Source organism: Abramis brama, assembly GCF_963993115.1.
Source record: "Abramis brama genome assembly, chromosome: 17".
In the NCBI taxonomy this organism is placed as follows: domain Eukaryota; kingdom Metazoa; phylum Chordata; class Actinopteri; order Cypriniformes; family Leuciscidae; genus Abramis; species Abramis brama.
The window spans coordinates 14,604,766-14,626,829 of record NC_139979.1 but is presented as its reverse complement, the minus strand read 5'-3'; the positions used below and the strand labels follow the sequence as shown (position 1 = coordinate 14,626,829).

The following is a 22,064-nucleotide window of genomic DNA, read 5'->3' as shown; positions in this document are numbered from 1 at the left end:
ATTATAAAATAAATGCTTTTCTCCAAAAGACGCTGGCCATAATTATTGGCTCCCTGTTATTAAACACTTTTTGCAACTTCCTTTTGCCAAGATAACAGATCTGAGTTTTCTCCTATAATGCCTGATGAGTTTGGAGAACACCTGACAAGAGATCAGAGACCATTCCTCCATACAGAAACTCTCCAGATCCTTCCGATTCACAAGTTCATGTTGGTGCTTCTTCTGTTCAGTTCACCCCACTCATTTTCTATAGGGTTCAGTTTAGGACTGGGACGGTCATGGCAGAAGCTTCATTTTGTGCTCAGTTACCCATTTTGGTGTTGATTTTGATGTTTGTTTTGGACCGTTGTCCTGATGGAAGATCCTACTACGGCCCATTATAAGATTTCTAGCAGAGGCAGACAGGTTTTGATTTTTTATCTGTTGGTATTTGCTAGAATCCATAATACCATGTATCTGAACAAGAAGTCCAGGACCTCCAGCAAAAAAAATAGGCCCACAACATAAAAAATCCAGCAGTATATTTAACCGTAGGCATGGGGTACTTTTTATCCCTGTTTGCACCAAACACATCTGGTGGGTTTGCTGCCAAAAAGCCCTTTTTTGTTTCATCTGACCACAGAATCCGGTCCCTTATGAAGTTCCAGTCGTGTCTGACAACTGAATATGCTGGAGTTTATTTTTGGAGGAGCGAGGAGGATTTTTCTTGAAACCCTCCCAAACAACATGTGGTTGTGTAAGGGTTGTTTGATCATTTTTTTTAGGCTTTCTGACCCCCAAGACTCAAGTAATCTCTGCAATTCTCCATCTGTGATCCTTGGAGAGTCTTTGGCCACTCAAACTCTCCTCCTCACCGTGCATTAAGACAATATAGACACACGTCCTCTTCCTGGCAGATTCGTAACATCTTTAGTTGATTGGAGCTTCTTAATTATTGACCTGATGGTCAAAATGGGGATTTTCAATTATTTAGCTATTCTCTTACAGCCACTTTCTATTTTGTGATGTTCAACAATCTTTTGCTGCACATCAGAACTATATTCTTTGGTTTTACTCATTGTGATAGATGATTAAAGAAATTTGGCCTTTGTGTTTCCTCACATTTAAACTCTTGTGAAACAAGAAGTCATAGCTAGACATTTTCATGTTCCTAGTCACCCTGGTGTGCTAAATAAAGGTAAATATTAATGGGAATATACTTCAGAGATATTTTACTCATAAAAAATTCTAGGGGTGCCAATAATTGTGGCCAACGTGTTTTGGAGAAAAACATTTATTTCATAATGTGATTTCCTCCCCACTTTCAATTCTTTTACTTCAATGAAAGGTTAGATTTTTGCAGGTTAGATTATTTTTTTACAGCCACTTTTGATCATATTTACCAGGGGTGCCATTAATTCTGACCACCACTGTATATGTGTATATGTATATATGTGTATGTATATATATATGTGTATATGTATATATATGTGTGTGTGTGTGTGTGTGTGTGTATGAAGAGTTCAGATGCAAAAGCCTCTAAGTGCCATCTGAAATTTTCTTCTAGAATGATCATTTTTATCAAGCTTGTATATTTAAATTCAGTCATTTTACTTAAATGGCAATGAAAATGACCTAATTGTCATTTAAGTGAAATTACTGAACTTAAATATACGAGCTTGATAAAAAATAATCATTCTAGAAGAAAATTTCAGATGGCACTTAGAGGCTTTTGCATCTGAACTCTTCTAATATGAAATTGACAATGCAAGAGTCGAGCACTCTGTAAAGTCTACGCCAGCACACCCCAAAGACTTTCAATGAATTTAAGGTCTGGACTCAGATGTGCCAATTCGTGTATGAAAATGATTATTCATGTTCCCTTCCAACCATTCTTTCCCAATTTGAGCCTAATGAATCTTGACATCGTCATCCTGGAATATGACCAAACAGCGATTTTTTTTTTTTTTTAGTTTGTTTGTTTTGGCCGGGCAGAACTGCTTCTGAAATCTATAATGAGTCTGTCATCATGGGTCTATCATATCTTACTATCTCTCTCTCTATGTGTGCATTCAAAATGCCTTTTTCAGAGAACGCGTTCCGTTAATCGAGAGCAATGACCCTTTTCGCTTTCCATAGTTACTTAGCTGGTGTCATGTCTGCTCCCTTGCTGAACGCGTGCTAGTGATTATTGCTAATTTACCTCTTTTTGTGGTACGAGCCTAAAATTAGTGGTAGTGTTTACAGTTCTTTGACCGATTGAAATATTACACTGAATTAACGCATATTTAAAATAGCCTAATCTGTTTTACAAACTGCTTCACGTTTTCAGATTCTGAGAAGTTGTTCTGGAAATGGCAGAAATGGTCAAAGAAAAAAGTACAGGGCTAAAATTCGCGGAGGAGCAGCTTCTGCGACACGGATGGGAAAAAGGTGAATTCAGATTTTAGGGCTTCTTTGGCATATCCATGTAATGACACCTGACTGATGTATAATGTTTGGACTGTTCACTGTTGTGTTGTAGGTAAAGGTCTGGGAAGATCAGAGAATGGCATCTCAGAGGCTATTAAAGTCAAAATTAAATATGGTAAAGGAGGGGTGAGTGAGAGATTTATTCTTATGTTTTTTTTTTTTTTGAAAATTACAATGAAGCATTGTGGGTAGTTGACAACATGGGCATAAAGTTTATCATGAACTGGCTATATATATATATATATATGTGTGTGTGTGTGTGTGTGTGTTAACAATAATTATGATTATGGTGCTCTATCCTTACCATCTGTTATATCATCCTAACCCACACTTTAGCTCTTGCAGTTTACAGTCTCTTAAATGCAAGTTTCTTAATATGAGATTATATAATAATATTGTATAATTATACAGTAGTTAGAATCTACATGTATAATAATTATACAGAAATTAGACATGCTGTCCAAAACAGTTGTAGATAAAGTATAGAATATCTTACTGCAGGTCACGTAAACTACCCTTGTGGTTTTAGGTTATCTTTTTTAATTCGCCAGCTGTTTTAGCCCTTATGTTTGTATTTATATTTGATCATTTGTCTACAGATGGGCCATAAGGAAGGTGAGCAGTTCAGTTTTCACTGGTGGGACCATGTTTTTAACAAAGCCTCATCCAGTCTGGTTGTGGAAACAGCGCAGGTAAGTAATATATAAAAAAACTCAATAAAAGAAAACGATAGCAGTGAATGAGGGCATGTTTTAGTCATCTGATGCTGTCATTGTGCTTTAGGCTGGTGTGGTGGTGAAGAAGTCAGACGACAGCAGTGATGGATTGATCTCTAACAAAAAGCCACGCAAAGCTCAGCAAGCCAAGTCCATGCTCTATGGATGCTTTGTCAAGGTGCAAAACCATAAACGACACACACGATCAATATATTTTCACAATACCACAAGCATTTATGGAGCGATAATTGAGTATTTGGATTGTGTAATTGGTTTAAAGTCATCTTTCTCCATTCTCAGTCAGCTACACTGCTGTCAGGAGAGCAGCCAGAAAAGACCTCTGATTCAGATGATAGCAGCACTTCTGAAGATGAGGACCAGAAACTGGACCTTTCCACCACTACCAAGTATGAGCTGCCAGTAGAACAAAATCATTATTTGTGCACATTCCTTTAAAAATACCTTTGCATTAAATACTTTAATTTCTGTGATATATTTTAATTATATATAATATTCTGCTGCACGAAGCGTGTCCTTTCAGATGTTTCTGTATGTGGCATTTAGAGGCACTAAAGATCCATTTAAAATGTCCCACAATGGTACTGGTTAGATTTCAAGATCATTTACGCTTTCAGCCGGCTCAATTGTCTTCGTTTTGCCTGTCTGTTTCAAGGCTATCTGACGCAGATCTGCTAAAAGCTTGTGGAGGACGAACAGCACACAAGTAAGCTCTGATCTCATAAAGTTTACACTGATGCATCCACCGTATCCTTACAATAATTTGTTAGTCAAACCAATATAAATAATACAAGAACTCGTAGCATTGACCCACATTTGAGCAGGACACACAAGTCATAAGAAGAGTCATAGATAGCGTAACATGGTATTATTTATCTACTAATATTTTGAATGAGCTTTTTTTCATATTTTCAGTTTTTATTTACATTTTAGTAATGTTGATATGTGCTCGTTTCATTTTTATTAGTTTTTTTTTTTTTTTTCAGGTTGAGTTATTTTATGAATTCATCTTAACCTAATTTTGCCTTGGTAACTATAAAAAAATAAGCTTATGTTTTTCATCTAATATTTATATTTTATTTAAATCTTTTAAAAAAAAAGAATTTTTAATAGTTTTAGTGTTAGTAAACAATAACACTGTCAGATATGTTGGTTTCTATATGTTAGGGCTGTACGATTCTGGATAAATGTAGAATCATGTTTTTATTTTATTTTTTTAAACAAAGATTGTGATTCTCCCAAAATTCTGAACAGACACCTAATAAAACATGTCATTTACTAGATGTTCTGACAAAATTTCTGCAGTCTGTTTAAAATGTTTAATGATTTATAAAAAAAAAAGAAGTTTGAATGAATGATTCAATGATTCACTCATATATACTTGAATTGTTTAATGAACGAATCTCTTGAATGAATGATTCAATGACAAATAATTTTTTTACTAGTCACCTGTCGCCACCTGGTGGCGTAGCGATGTAATCTATTCAGTCATTTTTTGAAGTGCCATATTTTTAAAAGGTGATTTGCTCTATTTGTGTCTCGTCCGTAGACATCAGTGTATATCCTAGCTATAAACTTTTATCCTAATACTTCTGTGATTATATGAATATTTGTAACACAGAAATAACAATACTTTATGGTTGTAAAGAGAGTTGAAGCTGTGTCATGCCTATACATAATAACTGCTTTTTGTGGGTCAGCAGAGGCTGCACAAACACAAATTTAAATGTTCTGGTGTGATTTTGTCTCAGATTTAATAGACACAGGCGAATCGTTGGGAATTTAGGAATGAGATGGGTGTTTGAACCGAGATCGCGACCTTTTAACAATTAACCGTACAGCTCTAATATATGTGTTTATTTGTTTGTTTGTGTGAATAGAGGAGCCAGACATGGACTTAAAATGAGTGCCAAACTGGCTCGGCTTGAGCAGCAGGAGCAGGAGTTCTTGAACAAGTATGGTAAGAAGAACCACACTGCTGAAACATCCACAAGCAGCACAGATTGTCTAAACCCTGCGGGACATCCAGATATTAAAGAGAAAACAAAACGCAAGAAATCAAAAAGGCAGGATGGACTTTCAGAGAATAATATCCATGAAGATAAGATGACAACACAGGTCTTTGTTTCAAGTAATGACACTGAGGACAGCAAACCCAAAAAGAGGAAAGACTCTGATATTATCACAGATGTTGAGCCAAAGAAGAAGAGAAAGAAAAATCGCAAAGAAAAAGCAGCACCTGAGGATGGTCTTAATGGAGAATGCAGCACAGACGTGAATGAAGCGTTCACACATGCATCAGAGGAACGAGACACACACCTGCCGATGGAGGACAGCATTCACAAGAAGAAGAAAAAGAAGAAACAGTCCAAGGTAGTTGAGACAGCCGGCACAGACGAGATCAGTGAGGATTCCACAGACGCACACTGCGAACAACCACAGGAGGGCGGTATTGAGCATCAACAAACCTCTGACAATGTCTCGAAGAAGAAAAAGAAATCCGTCACGGTCCTCTATGAAACCTCTCCATCCGCAGATGTGGAAAACTCAACTAGTGTGATGACAGTGACGGAGGACACTGGCAATGAAGCACAGATAACAGAAGGACAGGAGAACAACAAGAAGAGGAACAAGAAAAAGAAACGAAGCAAAAAGGAGCAGGAGGAGCTGGTAGAGAATGTTCAATGTGAGGAGTCCGTGCCAAAGAAAAAAAAAGAGCAAAAAGTGAACGCACAAACTCACTACAAACACAAGGGTGGCAGTTGATGATCAGAATCTGTGCTGCTGAAACACAAGGATCAATTCTCTAGCAGCTGTTAAGTTTAAGAGACATGACAAAATGCAAAATGTGTTTGTTACACAGCACTCATATTTTTTTTTATAAATCATGATCAAACTTTTAAGCTTGAGACCAACAGGGTGACATGAAATAAGCTTTTTACTGGTCTGATTTGTAATACATTTGTGTTATGCATAATTACATAGCATATTATTCACAGTGATAAAAATGTGATTACATATGAATTGTTTTAAAAATAGCGTGGCATGATGTGTGTGGATGAAGTGTTTTTTTCACTCACTAAAGATGGCCTTTTTTTAATGGCATTAAGGGTGCAATAAGATGTCATTTCTCCATTTAATCCAGCTGAAATACCTTGAAACATTGCTACCAAATCAAACTGAACTGGAAAATAAAATGATTTCTGAGATAGTTGTCTTTTGCATTGACTTCTGCTCATGTTGAGGGGTCACTGTGGTTTCGTTGGGCTTGAAGGAAGGTTGGCCATGTTAAAACTTCCACTTCGCAGATCCATCTGCTTTTCATGTAACAGCCTTCTGATTTCCAGCTTCTCTGTGGGTTTTTGCTGGGCATTGACAAAACACAGTACGTGTATCCTTTATAGGGGTTATCGATCCAGAATCTGAAAGGGAAATATGGAAAACGTCAGGTAATTTTTAATTGCTTTTTTATGATTTATCAAAAGGAAACCATTTTGAAATAAATTCCTTTTAAAATGTATTATTTACATTAATAATAAAATAAAATACATAAAAAATAAATTAAGTTTAGTTAATAGTTTGAAAAATCAGAAGCTCTTCTGTTGCCCTTTCCTAACTCACCCTTTCTCAAGCTGAGCGCCATTGGTCCAGACCCAAGTGTTTCCCATTTTTTCAGAGAGTCCAATCCAGTAGCCGTGATATTTATCATAATAAAATTCAGTATGCTGATTGATGAATTCCTTAATTTGCATAATACAATGAGAAGATAAATACAATGCTATAATCATATAGAAATCATTCATATTTACATTCTTTTTCAGTGTAAACAGGACTGTTGATCACAATGGCCTCATGATGCTAAACTCCTACATTTAAGAACTTAAGCTAAATGCCTAATGTACATGTTTACAGTATATACTTTGGTGCACTTTTCACTGTTAACAGTTCTTTGAAGAACTTTCCAGTTCAAGTTTGATTTGTTAGCTGTGGAAATGGTGTACACCACTGCAAAACGTGTTTTAGTTTGATCATAAAGTCTTGGAAAGAGAGAGAAAAAATGTGAACATTCTTGTGTATTTCCATACTTTATTTTGTTTTATATACCTGTTCACCCACGTTGTCTATTATGGCCAGCTGAGCTCCGTATGTCTCGCAGTTTTTTTGACTCTCTGCCCATGTATTCCAGAGTTTTCCTTTATGGAAATAGTAACAGCTGGAGCCATTTTGAATCCAGTTTTGAGGGCAGGATGTACACCGGACCCCTGTGATGGAGAATAGCTCAGATTAGCTGGATAAAACAAACAAACATTACACTTCAGACTCCAGATTCAGTAATTCCCAGTGCTTACCATTCCCAGTGAACTGACAGTATTTATCCCCTGAAAAGCTGTTTTTATGAATTATGAAGTCCAGTGTGTTGTTCATCTGTTGACCCTGTGTCACCAGCCTTGCTCTCTCTTGCTCCAGCACTTCCTTCTCTGCCAGTAACTGCAGGTTGGCGGCTTTCTGTTTAGTGTACTGGACCTGTATGAAGAGATTTCCTCTGGTTAAGATATGCTTAGGGCTCTGCATATTGTTTAGCAGATATGGGAAATTTCTGAGTAGTTCAGTATTTTATGTTGTTTCAGGCTTCACTCTTACCAGAATATCGTTGTGTTTAGACGTATGAATGTAGTCTGCAAAGCGGATGAACAAAAAAGGCAAACTGTTAGTAAAATCTACAGTATTTGTAGACAATTTTCCAACTGCAATGCAATGTTTCTATGATATTTTAGTTGTTATGAGTTTAGACAGTAGCCATATTTAATTATAATTGACCCCATTGACTCATATTGACCTCATCAGTTTTGTAAGAAAGAATGAAATTATGCAACTGATTTACAACAGCAGGACACACGTGAGTTTCCGGTGTCGTTACACTGTTTCACTTTTTTGTCGACACATTTATAATTTGTACTTTCCTCCTGGTTATTTTTGAGGTTACGACAATGACTCAAAGACTTCTTCAAGGTTCCCCTTTTTTTATTTTAGTTCTAGTTCTAAACAAACACGCTTATGGCGGTTTCACAAACCTGCACTGTAAAAAATTTCTAACCCTCCCAAATCAAAAATTTCAAGTGACCGATAACATCTAAATTTTTCAATTGGCCCAAGTGAAATTCTTGTTACAATAGTCTGTTAACATTGGCTCAATGAGAAATAATACGTGAGACTAATTGAAAAATTTAGATGTTATCGGTCACTTGAAATTTTTGACTTGGGGATGTAATTTTTACAGTGTGGCTTAAACCTAGTCCCAGACTAAACTGCATGTTTGAGCTGTTTTAACTGAAAGCAACTTGCACTGACATATCTTAAAATATGTCATTGCCATTGTTTTGTCTCAAGATGCACACACACCTGTAATATTGTTTTCTAAGCCACGTATAAAAGCTACTTAAATGCCCTAATTGATCTAAGGCCTAATCCTGGCTTAATCTAAACCCTGTCTGTGAGACCAGACCTGTTAATCAAGGTCTTTGAGCTTTCTTGCACAGGGCTGGAACTAAACTGAAATGTCGACATCCAAAAATCGGATAGAATGATATGTTTGGTATTGTGTATATGAATGAAACAGTGCTAATGCTTACAGAAAATGCTGACAGCTGTTAACGCAGCGAGCAGGAGAAAACAGAGCAGCCCCAGAAACACTGAAGCTCCTCTATACACCGGAGAGATTGGGGTGGAAGCTCCTTTTTCTGAACCAGAATGAGACAAGTTTGAGTCCAAGAGTGCGAGCATATGACAGTACATTTTTGAAAATATGAATGGGAATATACTGGTGAGATATTTTACTCATAAGAATTTCTAGGGTTGCCAATAATTGTGGCCAATCTGTTTTGGAGAAAAACTTTTATTTTATAATGAGATTTTTCCCCCACTTTAAATTGTTTTACTTCAATAAAGGGTTCGATTTTTCACATTTTTTGAATAAAAGATCAAAAGGATAAACAATGCTGATTTATTTTTACAGCCATATATACTGTATATACATACACACACTGCTGTTCAAAAGTGTGGTATTGGTACGATTTTTTATGTTTTTAAAAGAAGTCTCTTCTGCTCACCAAAAAAAAACAAAAAAAACATTTCTATTTGAATATATAAAAAAAAAAAAAAAAAATGTTTTCCTGTGATGCAAAGCTGAATTTTCAGCATCATTCAGTTTTCAGTGTCACATGATCCTTCAGAAATGCTGATTTGATGCTCAAAAACATTCATTATTATTATCAATGTTGAAAACAGAAAACAGACAATTTCATTTATTTGAAATATAATCTTTTGTAACATTATAAATTTCTTTACTGTAACTTTTAATCAATTTAATGCATCCTTGCTGAATAAAAGTATTGATTTCTTTTAAAATTCTTGCTGACCCCAAACCTTTGAACATTACAAAAGCTTTCTATTTCAGATAAATGCTGTTCTTTTGAACTTTCCATTCATCAAAGAATCGTATGATTTTTTTTTGACATAACTGTTTACAATTGATACAAAATAATAATAAACGTTTCTTGAGCAGCAAATCACCATATTAGAAATTAGAATGATTTCTGACGGATCATGTGACACTGAAGACTGGAGTAATGATGCTGAAAATTCAGGTTTGCCATCACAGGAATAAATTACATTTGAAAGTATATTAACATAGAAAACAGTTATTTTAAATTGTAATAATATTTGACAATATTACTGTTTTTTGTTTGTTTGTATTTTTAATCAAATAAATGCAGCCTTTGTGAGCATAAGAGACTTCTATTAAAAATCTTACTGATCCCAAACTTTTGAACGGCATATATATATATATATATATATATATATATATATATATATATATATATATATATATATATATATAAAATATTTTAGTTAAAAACATTAAAAAACTATTATAAAACTGTGATATACTGTAACAGTTTATATCAGTTTTGTATAAATATATATTTTTTGTGTGTGAATGATCTCTAACCTGTAGTCTCAACATGTGAAGTCGATTGTTTTCTTTTCACCTCTGCATACAGTACAGGCTCCTCTGACTGTCGCACTAATCAGAAGCATTAATTCATTCATATTCTGATCATCCAAAAAGAGAACAACTACTCTTAAAAGTATTCCAGTAAACGGGGAAAGTTGTTAACACAATGGTTAAATGTAAAAAACAAACAAAAAAAAAAAACACTAAAATAATAATAATAAAAAAAAACATCTGAACATACCTTTAGATTTCTCTTTGTCAAATGGCTTGAAGATAACTGATGAATAGCATAACTCGTCTTCCATTGCACCTGCTCACCTTCACGATCTACAGAACACTGCTGGATCAGGGCACAGTGCTTTAAGGCAGAAAACAGCAGAATGATAAATCTGTCAGCCAGACTGCACAGAGAAGTATGTGATATTCAGAATTAGGAAATAACAGACATGGTGTGTGGTTTGAGTTGTCAGAGGAAGTTTGGTATAACATTATTCACTATGCAAACATGTGAGTTATAGTTCAGTAAGTACAAAATGCCTAACCAGACTTTATTCAAGATGAGATACTAACCAATTTTATGTAACTTGTTGAGATTCAAACATTTCAGTGGAAATCGGTTTCTGTCTTAGACAAAACATTTAAATTTAAATGGCAATGGAATTTTGTCTGGTCATGTGAATTTTAGTGGTATTCATTTACATTTGAAAATTGTTTTTGTTTATAACTCAATAATGAATCATTTCACATAAAGCACACTGTTGTGTTTTAAACTATTAAACAATTATTCAATTAATCTCAGGGTTGCCTTTTTAAAGGAATTTATTCTGTCAGAAATGTCATGGATTTTGCGCATGTTTTGAGGTTAATCTTTTACAAACGAATAGTTTTTGGTGCCAAAGCACAATTAGCCAAATGTCTAAACTATAAATTTACACGGTCAAAATCCAGCTTGCCAAAAGTTCCTCTAACAAATGTAAATAAGTAGCTTGAACTTTTTTAGTCCGTTTATTGACCAAGAGTACTCTAAACATATTTCTAACAAAAGTTGCTTTGATGACCTTAATTAGATGCTCAAATATGTGTTCAAAACTTGTCCAAAATGCATGTTGTCCCAACTTCTCAAATTGAGTCATCTGAAAAAGTTTGCATTGCATAATGTTGTGCAAGTCCTCAGCAGGCATTCCAACATGAAAAAAATATGTTAGTTAGCTGTCATATGGTTCAGACAGATTTCATCACTGTGTTTGAGATTTGTATGTTGAGGCATATGTGCATCTCAAAGCTGTTGGATTTAATTTATAATTACAGGGTAATGTGTCTGCCACTAGTTTTAAGAAGGAAATATTGCTTATTTCATGTAGGCTTTGAAAATAAAATGTAAACATGAAAGAATGAGGGTTGTATCTTTAGTTGACAATATTTTTTTAAATCAAAAGAATGTCTGTTAAATGGTGCCCCACAACTGTTTAGTTACAAACATTCTTCAAAATATCTTCCTTTGAAATTGATAGTTTTGGAACAACTTGATGGTGAGTAAATGATGGCAGAATTTTCATTTTTGGTTGAACTATCCCTTTAAGATGCAAAAAAGGACTACTTTGGTCTGATGTATTGTGATCATTTTGCCACAAGAGGGGGCAGTAAATGAATGTGATCATATCTGAAACTACAAGATTTATAGGTATTGTTCAGCAAAATAAAAATTCTGTCATTATTTACCTTCATGCTGTTTCAAATAGACAGTCTCAGTCATCATTCATTTTCATTGTATGGAAAAAAAGATGCACTGCATGTTGACTCAGGTTATCAAGTCTCTATAACATCTCTTTTTTGCGTTCCACAGGAGAAAGAAAGTTGTACTGGTTTGGATGTAATCCAGCAGTGGGAGAGTTAACTCCTCAAATTACATCACTGCTTTTGCACATTCTGTCCATCCACCCTCCTCCTCTATTCCTTCGCCCTCCCCCTTCTCATTGTCTATGAAAGGAGGGTCTTACCCTCCCCTGTCCATTCAGCTGCTGGGCACTGGGACTGTGGTCCAGACCTCACCCTCGAGCCTGTCATTAGAATCACTTAGCAGCCACAAAGACCTGCATCCCTTCACAGCCTCTGTGCACAGTTCTAGTGTGATTTAACACTTCACCCCACTCTGAGATGGAGCTTCTGGGTGTCCGACAGCCCTTCACACAGTTTCAGGAGGAAAAGTACCAGATGCTGGAGCTGAACCAGCGTCTCGAATCGTACTTGGGCCGTGTGAAGCTTCTGGAGGAGGAGAACAAACTACTGCGAGATGAGATCCACACTCTCAAGAGCAGCAGGGACCCACCAGGCCAGCGCAAAGCTCAAGAGGAGGCTCTCAGCCAGGCCAGGAGGATGATGGAGGAGGCCTGGAGGAAGAAAGACCATGTGGAGCTGGAAGTGGAGAACTTGATGGAGGATATGGAGATGGTGAGTATTCAAAGGCAGAAGGCGAAGACCGCACAGGCTGAAGCACAGAGAAAACTCATGGAGAGCAAGAAGGAGCTGGAAGAGGAGCGTAGGGCTCAGATTTGGCTTAGAGAGAAGGTTGGACAACTTGAGAAAGACCTCTTGCTACAGATGCAAGTCCACCAGGAGAACATGGAAACCTTGCAGGCCTCTCTGAAACAGACAAAGCCAGTCCTAATGGCCCCACAGCACACTCAAACTACCAGCATCCCAGACCTGGGACAGGAGTACAGCCACAGAGCAGCTCAAGCCTGGCAGGAGGCAACCAACAACTATCAGAGACAGCTTGGACGTCTGGAGGAAAGTCTGAGCCAGGCCAAAGCTAACATGGCAAAGATTCACCAGGAGAAGAGAGAGAAACAGCACCAGGTTCAGCATCTGGCCAAGGAGCTTGAGAGTACGAAGACTAAGAGACAGATGCTGGAGAAACATGTAGTGCAGCAGAGAGAAGAACAGATGCAGGAGCTTCAACATCTTCAGGTAAGAAGAGAAATTTATGGACTTTGTTGCTTAACCAGTTCAACTTCTGTCATCATTTACTCACCCTCATATAGTTCAAATCTGTATGACTTTCTTACTTCTGTGGAACACAAAATAAGATATATAAGAATGTTTTTGTTCATACAATAGAAGTCTAAACAACACTAAACCACACTTTCACTGTTTGGACAAAAATCATTAAGACATTTTTTTTAAATATCTTCTTTTGTGTTCCACCAAAGATAGAAGGTCTACAGGTTTGGAACAGTATAGCTGAGCCATCTGATTTTATATGGGTTTCTTTAACAACAAGATATTAATGATGCCGTTTTCCACAATCTCTTCACTTTAATCAAAGATTTTTAAGACAATGTGTCTCATGTCTTTGTGCAGGCTCAAGTAGATGCTCTGGAGTTGGAGAAAGACAGCCTGGGGCAGCAGATAGACAGCATGATGGTGGACAGACAAAATCTGCTGCAGATGAAGATGTCTCTTGGACTGGAGGTGGCCACATACAGGTACTTGTCAATGTCATCCAGATCATCATCAACACCAAAACACACAACCTTCCCTTATTATTATCTTCTTAAGAACCATCTTGACATGAAGTAAAATATGCATGTAGCTTTTGAAAAGTTGTCCCTCTTCCTCCCTAATGGGATGCCAGAGTGGAAAGCCTCTCCTATGCACTGTGGGATTTGTAGTTTATGAAGGCCCAACTAATATGATCATGCATCAGTGGCTCTAAAAAGCATTTCAGGCACCCTGAGAGGGCTAACTTTAGATCAGTCAATCCGAATAGACCCTCTCCATTTCCCACCCGGCACTGACCCTGATCCATCTGCTTGGAGGAGGGGCAGGGAAACAGGGGGGTGGGTAATTCATTCAAAAACATCCTTCAGATCGGTCCGATTTATGTCTGTTGAGGGCAGCCAGAAATACATTTTGACAGCATTTTAGCTGTTGCTCATTTCATGGTTCTCCATTGTGTTGCATTACATGCAGATACTTTGGAAGGATGGGGATGGGTTTTAATTATTAGAAATATGTACAGAGAAATATATACATTGTTTTTTTATTGCATATTATTACAATATGTTGTGCATATCTCCCAAAAGACTTTAAGAAACATGTTTGTTTTTACATATGAATACATTTAAGATCCACATTTGTTTGATGCTTTTGTTGCAGGATCACCTGTTACACTAACAGTGCGCTTTACATTTGTAAAGTCCGACCCTTGCAATTGTTTAATGCTGCGTGCAGGAGGTAAATGAATCGATGCATGAGTGAATCCTGCAGATGGGCTGACAATGACAAATCTGACATACCATTTGCATAACAACAGAACAAGGCACAGGACTGCAGCTCAAGAACATGACTCCATCTCATTTAGCCCACCCCTCACATTAAAGAAAGTGCTGTTCTGTTGCTTCTTTCCAGAGCTTTGCTGGACAGCGAGGGCCTGAGAATCGACAGACCAGCAACAAACAAGACCAACTCTGCTGTCTTTTTAGGTAATTTATTTTATTAATTTTTTATAAATGAAATTTTTTTTTTTCAATAATGAGGGCTATTTGAGAAATGGTCAATTGAAATGAAAAAAAAAAAAAAGCAGAAAAAAAAAGTCATTTAAAAAAATGTTTCAAGTATAACGACTGGTTACACAATATACTATAAACTACAATGAACAAAATTCAGCCTATACAAATTTTGGATTTTGGAACACAGATCCCCTTTCTCTAAATATGGCTGTGCTTTGGGCTGTTTAAATGATTAGTACTGATTTCATAGTGGGGTATCTGTCGAAGCCTGTAAAACTAGCTTCCTGTGTTAGTCCCATAGGTCACTGTAACAGATGGCTCCACTTTCCAGTAATGCAGGCCTGGAAAAGCATAATGAAGATCAATACCTCTCCATTACGACTCACTCACAGTTCAGGACTAGTGTGTAGTCTGATAACTCCCCTGAGAGGCAGATCAAGGGTCTGTGTCTGTTTCAGACTATCTCCATCTATCTGGAGCTTTATCTGTTCCAGTCAACCACACTTGTTCCAATAGCATCATAGTTATCAGGGGATGGGACATAATAGGGGCATGAGCCACTCTGTTGTATTGCTGCTCATATTTGATGAATGAATATTAGTGCTCAATGCGCTTCGACTACAGATTCATGACTAAAATACTTTGACGGTGCTTCCTGTAAATTTATTATTAAATAATATTAACAGATACAACTGTTGATAATAATTAGTAAATGTTGAAATTAACATTGAGATTTTTTCATTGTTAGTTCATGTTAACTAATGCAGTTAACTAATGTTAACAAATGGAACCTTATTGTTATTGTAAAACATTAAATTAAGAACATTTGGGATTCAGAAAATAGATATGATGATCTGTCAAAGGTAGTCTTCTTACAGAGCTTGTTCCCTGTCTATGTGACAAAGCCTGTCTCACCATCTTCTTGTTTCTTGTTACAGATGCAATCTCAAAGCCCACTGGGACCCACCAAACCTTACAGACCATTGCGGCTTCCTGCCATTTCAGCAATACCGTGTCTACAAGTCACAGATCAATCACCTCCTCTAGCACTCTGCTGACCAGTGCGACTCCATCATGGACTCAAGGGACTCCACAGAGAACACCAACCAAAACCTCAGTGCCAGAAAAGACAGGGGTTCATATCTCAGAGGAGTCTAAGAAAGCTGCTGAGGAGTCTGTGGATTATTTACAGCGAGAGAAAGTATGTGAAGACATGGCTATCGCATCAACTCTCCCCAAAACAGCTGCAGAACCAGAACCACAGTTCAAGCCAGAAGATATCAAGGAGGAGGACGAACCAAAACAGTTCCAGAAAGCTCAGATGGTTGAGTCTAAAACTGATGAATCTGCATTGATAAGTGTGTCAGCTGACCAACCAAGTAGCTTGTCCCAAACGCCAGAGACAGAAAGCTGGGCCGGTCCATTCACAGATCCTGCAGGAGTTTCAGAAGAAGGGAAGGATGAGGAAGTGTCTGTCGAAATGGCCCGGATCTCACACGCACCTAAGGTTACTTGGGAAGAAAATAAAACCGTGGCAGAAGATGAAAAAGATGATGCCTCTGAGATGGATGTAAGATCAGAGAACATTAGTGAAAGCTATGCAGTTGCATATGGAGATACAGATGATAATGATACATTAACATCCAGCCATATCAGTCCAAACTCCAATATACTGGCTTCATCGTTATTCAAACAAGGAGCTTTGCGTGATTTTAGCTATCAGGAAGAAGCAAATGAAGATCTGATGAGGTTAGATGAACAGGACATTGTGAGCAATATTAGCGAGGAAGTGACAGAGCAAATGAACAGTGAAACTGAGGCAGAGATTGATTCAATCAATGAGTGGGATAGACAGGAAGAAATTGAACCAGAGAATGTGATAAATGTGACAAGCCCTAAGTCTGAGGTAGAGGAAGAGGGTGAAATGAGCATTGAAACTGAACTGAAGGATAAAACAGAAGATGAAAATTTGACTGAAAGAGAAGAAGAAGAGATAGAAGTGATTGAGAGAGACAGTTCTGTACAGGATGGAGGTGTAGATTCTCCCAAGAACATTGATCATCAGGAGAGTATAGAGAAGACTGTACTGCCAGCTGAAGCCCATTCAGTTCAGACAGTAAATGAAGGCTGTCCTTTACCTGAGGAATCTGAGTTACCTGAGAACCAAGGTGATGACGACGACTCCCCAAACATATCAGCCTCATGGAGAACTGATCCTGGTGAGTGTGACAGCTATAGTCAGGAGAACACGCTAGCAGACCCTCGGCCCTTGATCCAATATAAGAGTGATGAGGAAACAGAAGGGAATGTGCAAGCCTCACACCTCATTGGTGAGACCAGCGACAGCGAGGACGAGAAGGAAAGAGTGGACGGAGGCCATTTGAATGAAAGCGCCTCAAAACGCTTCAACACTATGGAGGATCTCACAGAAGAACCAGACATGGACGTCATTGGAGAGATGATGACAGAAGACGTTGTTTCTAAAGATGCACTAGATGATGATAGGGCATGCATGATGCTACAGAGTGGCTCTGAAGTCCATGAAAGTTTGGATTTAGAGAAAGAAAGGCCAAGAATTGAGCCCAGGGGAAACCCAAAAGAAGATACTGATGATGATATGAGAGAGATGAGGAGAGATGAAGATCATGATGTCAAGGTTTATGAGCAAAATGAGAATCCACAACTGACTGAAAACCAGCATATACACACTGAACAGCTTGAGTATGAAACAGTCCATTCATATGAAAGTCAAGAACATGTCGACATAGACCATCCACCCTCATTTTCCGAAACATCTCAGTTCGAACAGCTTGAAAGCTCATTTGAAACTTCACCAACTCTGACCATGTTCCAAGATGCAGCTACAACCAAAGAACCAGAAAATCTTCTGGATGTTTCCATGCACACCAACATAGATCTGATGGACAGTCATTCTTTGGAAAGCGAGATAAACAGTCAGCCAAATATCATGACATCAGACATGCCAAACTCTGACCAGGAAGAATGCAATAGCTCAGAAGATGAATCTCCAAATGCCAGCCAGTGCTTTCAGAATCCAAGCCTTTCAGCAGCGGCTACTCTCACTGAGCAGCCATTAACCTTTACTAATGGAGTCTTTAAGGCTGATTCTGTCTCTGTCAACAACGATGTGCCTGAAGAAGTGCTCAGTAAGGAGAAGAGCACTGAAGAAGCTAAAGCCTCTCAGATTTATGACTGGGATAATTCTAACATCTGGGGCAAAAGCATGAGCATTCCAGAAGCAGCAAGTATGGATGAAAATTCAGGCGTTTTCCCAGTGAATGAGATTGAGAATTTGGGAAGTCCAAACAAAATGCCAAGTGTAGCGGAAAATATCTTTGGAAAATTTGAGGAACATCAGAGGATGACAGAGGAGAGCTTTTCTGAAAAAGTGATGACTGTGATGGACTTTGAAAGCAACAATTCAGGAGAGGAGGAGGAATTTCAGTCAAAGGAAAAGAAAAGTGAGATTCATAGCTTATTCAGCACTAGTTTGAAGGAGGATTTCTGGAGCAAAGGGAAAGTTGAGATGGCAGCTACCTATGACACTGCCAAGACTGTAGACTTCAACCAGGCCATGGTCTTTGGAGAGGAGTGGAAAGATATGGAGGGAATGCCAGCAGCAAATGGAAATCCTACAGAAGAGATGGACATCCTCAAAGGCCGGGATGAGAAACGTAAAGATGAACAGCCAAAGCGAGGCGAGATGGTCCCGTCTGATGACTCTGTTGATGAAGGGGATTCCTGGTCCTCTGGTGATGAGTAACAGCTTTGTCCAATGATGTTTTAGACCATGTAAGACTAAACCAAAAACATAAAATGTAGTGATGCCATATAAATAGATGAACAGCAACATTAAACACGAAGTGCACAAAAAACACCTTCATGCATACACAGAAATTAAACAAGATTGCAGAGCGTAGTGTGTGTAATGGTACAATGTGATTTCTGTAATGCGAGTCAACAGCCTGGCATAATGTACCAGCTGTCCTCTCAGGATAAAAAGTGTTGTACTCCATGACAGCCGCGGGCAGAGAGGATTCTTAAAGACTTACTATGAAGCCTTACTTCATCTTTGTTGTTTCTGCACTAATCAGACCAGCAATCCAATGACCTTCATATGTCAGTGTTAACAAATTTTGTGAATTTGCACTATTACGATGGAAAAACAAAATGGATAAAACTTGTTCAAAATTCGGAAAAAAGAATAAAGACTAAAAAGTACAACAGCGAATACATTGAGTTGGTGTTTTCTTTTATCGTCATTTTTAATCGTACAATTTTGATCAATCATTTCATGAACATGTTTTCCCTCATCAACATTGCATAGACATGTAACACTTTTTATTTATTTAGATAAATGTAAATATGATTCTTAAGTTTTATTTCTCCAACCATTTCAGTTTGCAATGAATTTAGAACGCCAAATTCACTCATTACGGCAGCGAATCACACTCTGATTTGGAGCCCGGCTCTGGTAAGCACACAATACTGATCTGAGAGAAAGAGGCCACACTAGAAGAAAAAAAGAATAAGGAACAATGAATAATAGATGACATCACCGCCTCATTTCCCTCTGTATGCATGCTGGCTCTCTGGTGCCACTGATGGGGGGGTTGGGGGACAATGACTGGATACAGTCTGCACTTTAGCCAACACCCTTTTACCAGAAGACATAGTCAGATAAAAACCTATCCTGTAGAAAAAAATGTAATAAAAAAATATATATACATATATAAAAATAAAATAAAAATAATTCTCCAAAATGTTCAAGCTTCTATTTTTGGTCCAAATCAAACAGCTAGTCTGATGACCCACACATAAAAATACTCATAGCAGGATTTACAGGGTCTTTTGAGAGCTTAAACAAAAGTGAGGGAGGGCAACAGCTGGGCGGTCAGATGCTTCAACACCTGCTTCCTGTGTAAGAGGATGCCACACAATCACGCCTGATGCAACAGCAAGCAACTCTATTACCAACCTATTGAACTGAAGATCTGATCCTGTTGAAATGACAGAGGTTATTTCAATTTGATCTCGACCTCATTCACAAGTGTCAGTGTAGGAGCTATTTGAGTGAATGACCACAGAATCCCGAGACCACAGTGCTTCAAATAAATCTCGATGAACCCCAAATGTGTTCAGGGGCAGAGTGACATTCAGCTCTCTCTGCTCCCTTTACCATCTGCCGCTGTTATTGATTGCTATTGATTATCAATGCCAGATACTGAGTGACTGATTTTTTTTAAAATTAGACAGGACCCACCATTCATCATCTTTCTTTTAACTTTCACATTCTAATGCAAATGTGTAACAAACTAACAGCTAACGTCATCAAACCATGGCTATTACGTAATGTTCATGCTGTTTCTTTCTCAAAAATGTCCTTTTCCTGGAGAATGATGAACTTTTGTTACGTCAATGAATGGTACAAAACAGGATGTAACGTGACAAGTGATATTGAAGACAGGAAATTACACCAATTACAGCTAAAAATCATTAAACATTTTTGAGGAGGAAAGGAAAATCATTAAGAAAAAAACTGGAAATGCTCTTAATAAAAAAAAATAATTCATGTTGGAAGTAGTAGAACTAATAAAATTATGTAAAATGTACCCATGTTCATGTCCTTTATTGTGATGTGATAAAACGGTAACACTTTACAATAAGGTTTCATTAGTTAATTACCTTAGTTAACACAAACTAACAATGAACAACTCTTCAACAGCATTTATTAATCTTAGTTAATGTTAATCTCAGCATTTACTAATACATTTTTAAGATTAAAAGTGCATCTGTTAACATTAGTTAATGCACTGTGAACTAACATGACATTTTTTATTAATAACATTAACAAAGGTTAATAAATGCTGTAAAAATATATTGCTTAATTTTAATGTTAGTTAATGCATTAACTAATGTTAACAAATGAGACCTTATTGTAAAGTGTTACCAATAAAACAAATCTGAATAATATGATTAATTACCATGTTTAGAAATTGTGAGTTTAATATTTTCTGTTCATTTACTAATTTAAGACACGTAAATGCAAATGAATTGCATAAGAAGAATGACCCATATACAATTATGAAGAAGAAGAAAAATAATTAAAAACTGAAACCTCAATTTTTATATCATTTAATTTATCCCACTGCCTGAAGGAAGAGATTCCCAGCTTATTCAAAAGACAAAGATATTGATTGAACATCTGTGGAATATTTCCCTTTGGAGTGGATTTTGATATTTTTATGCTCAAACAGCAACATTACAGACTAACTAAAGTTGAAAAAGCATAATCAAACTCCTTTAAGGATGACAGGGGTGTTTGTAGGCTGAAATGATCCTTGTGTCTCAGTGCATTAGGAAAAATAGGTCAATTTTGTCATCCAGACAAACAATAAGTGGGGACCTGTTACAAACAGAAGCTCAATGGTTGCACCAGACGGGCAAACTGACAAACTCAGCTGACACAGAGCTCAGATGAACAGAATGTCATTAAGGAATGGTCTGCATTCAATGCCCCCACCACCAAAAGACACATGCACAAGACACTCACACTCAAAGTCATGCCATTGTGCCTGAATCATCATGATCTGTTGCTAAACAACAACAGACACAATGTCTCTGAGGAAAAAAACATTCTTAGCTACATATTCACATCACAGCAGTCTTTCTGCCTCAGTTGGGTTAAAATAAAGACCTGGACTTCTTCTGAACAAGCAAGTTGGTAAATTATAAAACTGATTTGAGGAAGAAACATTACAATTGGTTGTTTCAAATTTACAATTTTAGTAGCTATGAGCAGAATAGCTACTTATTAGATAAGCGAAAGGCTGACATCTTGTGGCCAGATATGAAAATGACTTGAAAGTTAATGCAGCAACACTTAGAAATATTCCTATATGGGGAGGCTGCAGACCTGGAGCCGGTAGATCTACGCCCCAAGCAGTTTTACACCCCAGGCAGTTTTACGCCCCTGCTGTTCCTGATGCGTCCAGTAGGGGGATATACTGCGAAATAACACCATCAAACGCTCAAAACTTACACATTAATAACCGTCCCGTTCATAGACTTTGCCCAATTTTGTGGTTTTTGTTCATTTAAATATAAACGTTACAGCGTAGATCTGCACTATGGATTAAAATATCTGTAGATATTCAGTTAGGCTTCACTCTTTACACTCAGCCTACAGAAGACTATTTGTTTTTGTGAATTAAAAAAATAATAATACACATAGTTGGATCAGATGACAAGTAATGATATATGACCTACTGTAGAATAGTTATATATGACCTACTATAGAATAGTTAATTGAATATTGAATATAGAATATTC

At 37.3% G+C, this 22,064-nt stretch overlaps 3 protein-coding genes across 4 annotated transcripts; 2 read left to right on the top strand and 1 right to left on the bottom strand.

Annotated features, from left to right (window-relative positions):
* Nucleotides 1–2,093: 2,093 nt before the first annotated feature.
* Nucleotides 2,094–6,394, top strand: gpatch4 (G patch domain containing 4). Of its 2 annotated transcripts, none has more exons than XM_084088535.1 (8): nt 2,094–2,193; nt 2,312–2,412; nt 2,504–2,577; nt 3,051–3,143; nt 3,235–3,345; nt 3,468–3,574; nt 3,841–3,891; nt 5,066–6,394. In XM_084088535.1, the coding sequence occupies exons 2-8, from the start codon at nt 2,334–2,336 to the stop codon at nt 5,949–5,951; spliced, it is 1,401 nt and encodes a 466-aa protein (XP_083944661.1). In that variant the 5' UTR covers nt 2,094–2,193; nt 2,312–2,333; the 3' UTR covers nt 5,952–6,394. The 2 variants fall into 2 exon arrangements, with proteins under 2 accessions (XP_083944661.1, XP_083944662.1); XM_084088536.1 differs by having other exon boundaries at nt 2,115–2,213.
* LOC311067019 (C-type lectin domain family 7 member A-like) lies at nt 6,106–10,619 on the bottom strand. Its single transcript, XM_084088537.1, has 8 exons — nt 10,442–10,619; nt 10,195–10,269; nt 8,816–8,923; nt 7,827–7,861; nt 7,535–7,709; nt 7,290–7,447; nt 6,807–6,925; nt 6,106–6,607 (listed from the first exon to the last, which is right to left on the bottom strand). The coding sequence occupies exons 1-8, from the start codon at nt 10,503–10,505 to the stop codon at nt 6,421–6,423; spliced, it is 921 nt and encodes a 306-aa protein (XP_083944663.1). The 5' UTR covers nt 10,506–10,619; the 3' UTR covers nt 6,106–6,420.
* Nucleotides 10,620–12,209: 1,590 nt separating this feature from the next.
* Nucleotides 12,210–18,961, top strand: nes (nestin). Its single transcript, XM_084088413.1, has 4 exons — nt 12,210–13,167; nt 13,561–13,685; nt 14,611–14,684; nt 15,650–18,961. Exons 1-4 carry the CDS (start codon nt 12,355–12,357, stop codon nt 18,493–18,495), a joined length of 3,858 nt encoding a protein of 1,285 aa, XP_083944539.1. The 5' UTR covers nt 12,210–12,354; the 3' UTR covers nt 18,496–18,961.
* The last annotated feature ends 3,103 nt before the right edge of the window (nt 18,962–22,064 follow it).

Bases quoted from the DNA above. Each gene is read 5' to 3' on its own strand.
- gpatch4 (XM_084088535.1), top strand. From the start codon at position 2,334: ATGGCAGAAATGGTCAAAGAAAAAAGTACAGGGCTAAAATTCGCGGAG. The intron at 3,144-3,234 runs GTAAGTAATATA...ATTGTGCTTTAG, and splicing joins TGGTTGTGGAAACAGCGCAG to GCTGGTGTGGTGGTGAAGAA. The intron at 3,892-5,065 runs GTAAGCTCTGAT...TTGTGTGAATAG, and splicing joins GGAGGACGAACAGCACACAA to AGGAGCCAGACATGGACTTA.
- LOC311067019 (XM_084088537.1), bottom strand. From the start codon at position 10,505: ATGGAAGACGAGTTATGCTATTCATCAGTTATCTTCAAGCCATTTGAC. The intron at 10,270-10,441 runs GTATGTTCAGAT...GCTTCTGATTAG, and splicing joins TGACAAAGAGAAATCTAAAG to TGCGACAGTCAGAGGAGCCT. The intron at 7,862-8,815 runs GTAAGCATTAGC...TCCGCTTTGCAG, and splicing joins AACAGCTGTCAGCATTTTCT to ACTACATTCATACGTCTAAA.
- nes (XM_084088413.1), top strand. From the start codon at position 12,355: ATGGAGCTTCTGGGTGTCCGACAGCCCTTCACACAGTTTCAGGAGGAA. The intron at 13,168-13,560 runs GTAAGAAGAGAA...GTCTTTGTGCAG, and splicing joins AGGAGCTTCAACATCTTCAG to GCTCAAGTAGATGCTCTGGA. The intron at 13,686-14,610 runs GTACTTGTCAAT...GCTTCTTTCCAG, and splicing joins CTGGAGGTGGCCACATACAG to AGCTTTGCTGGACAGCGAGG.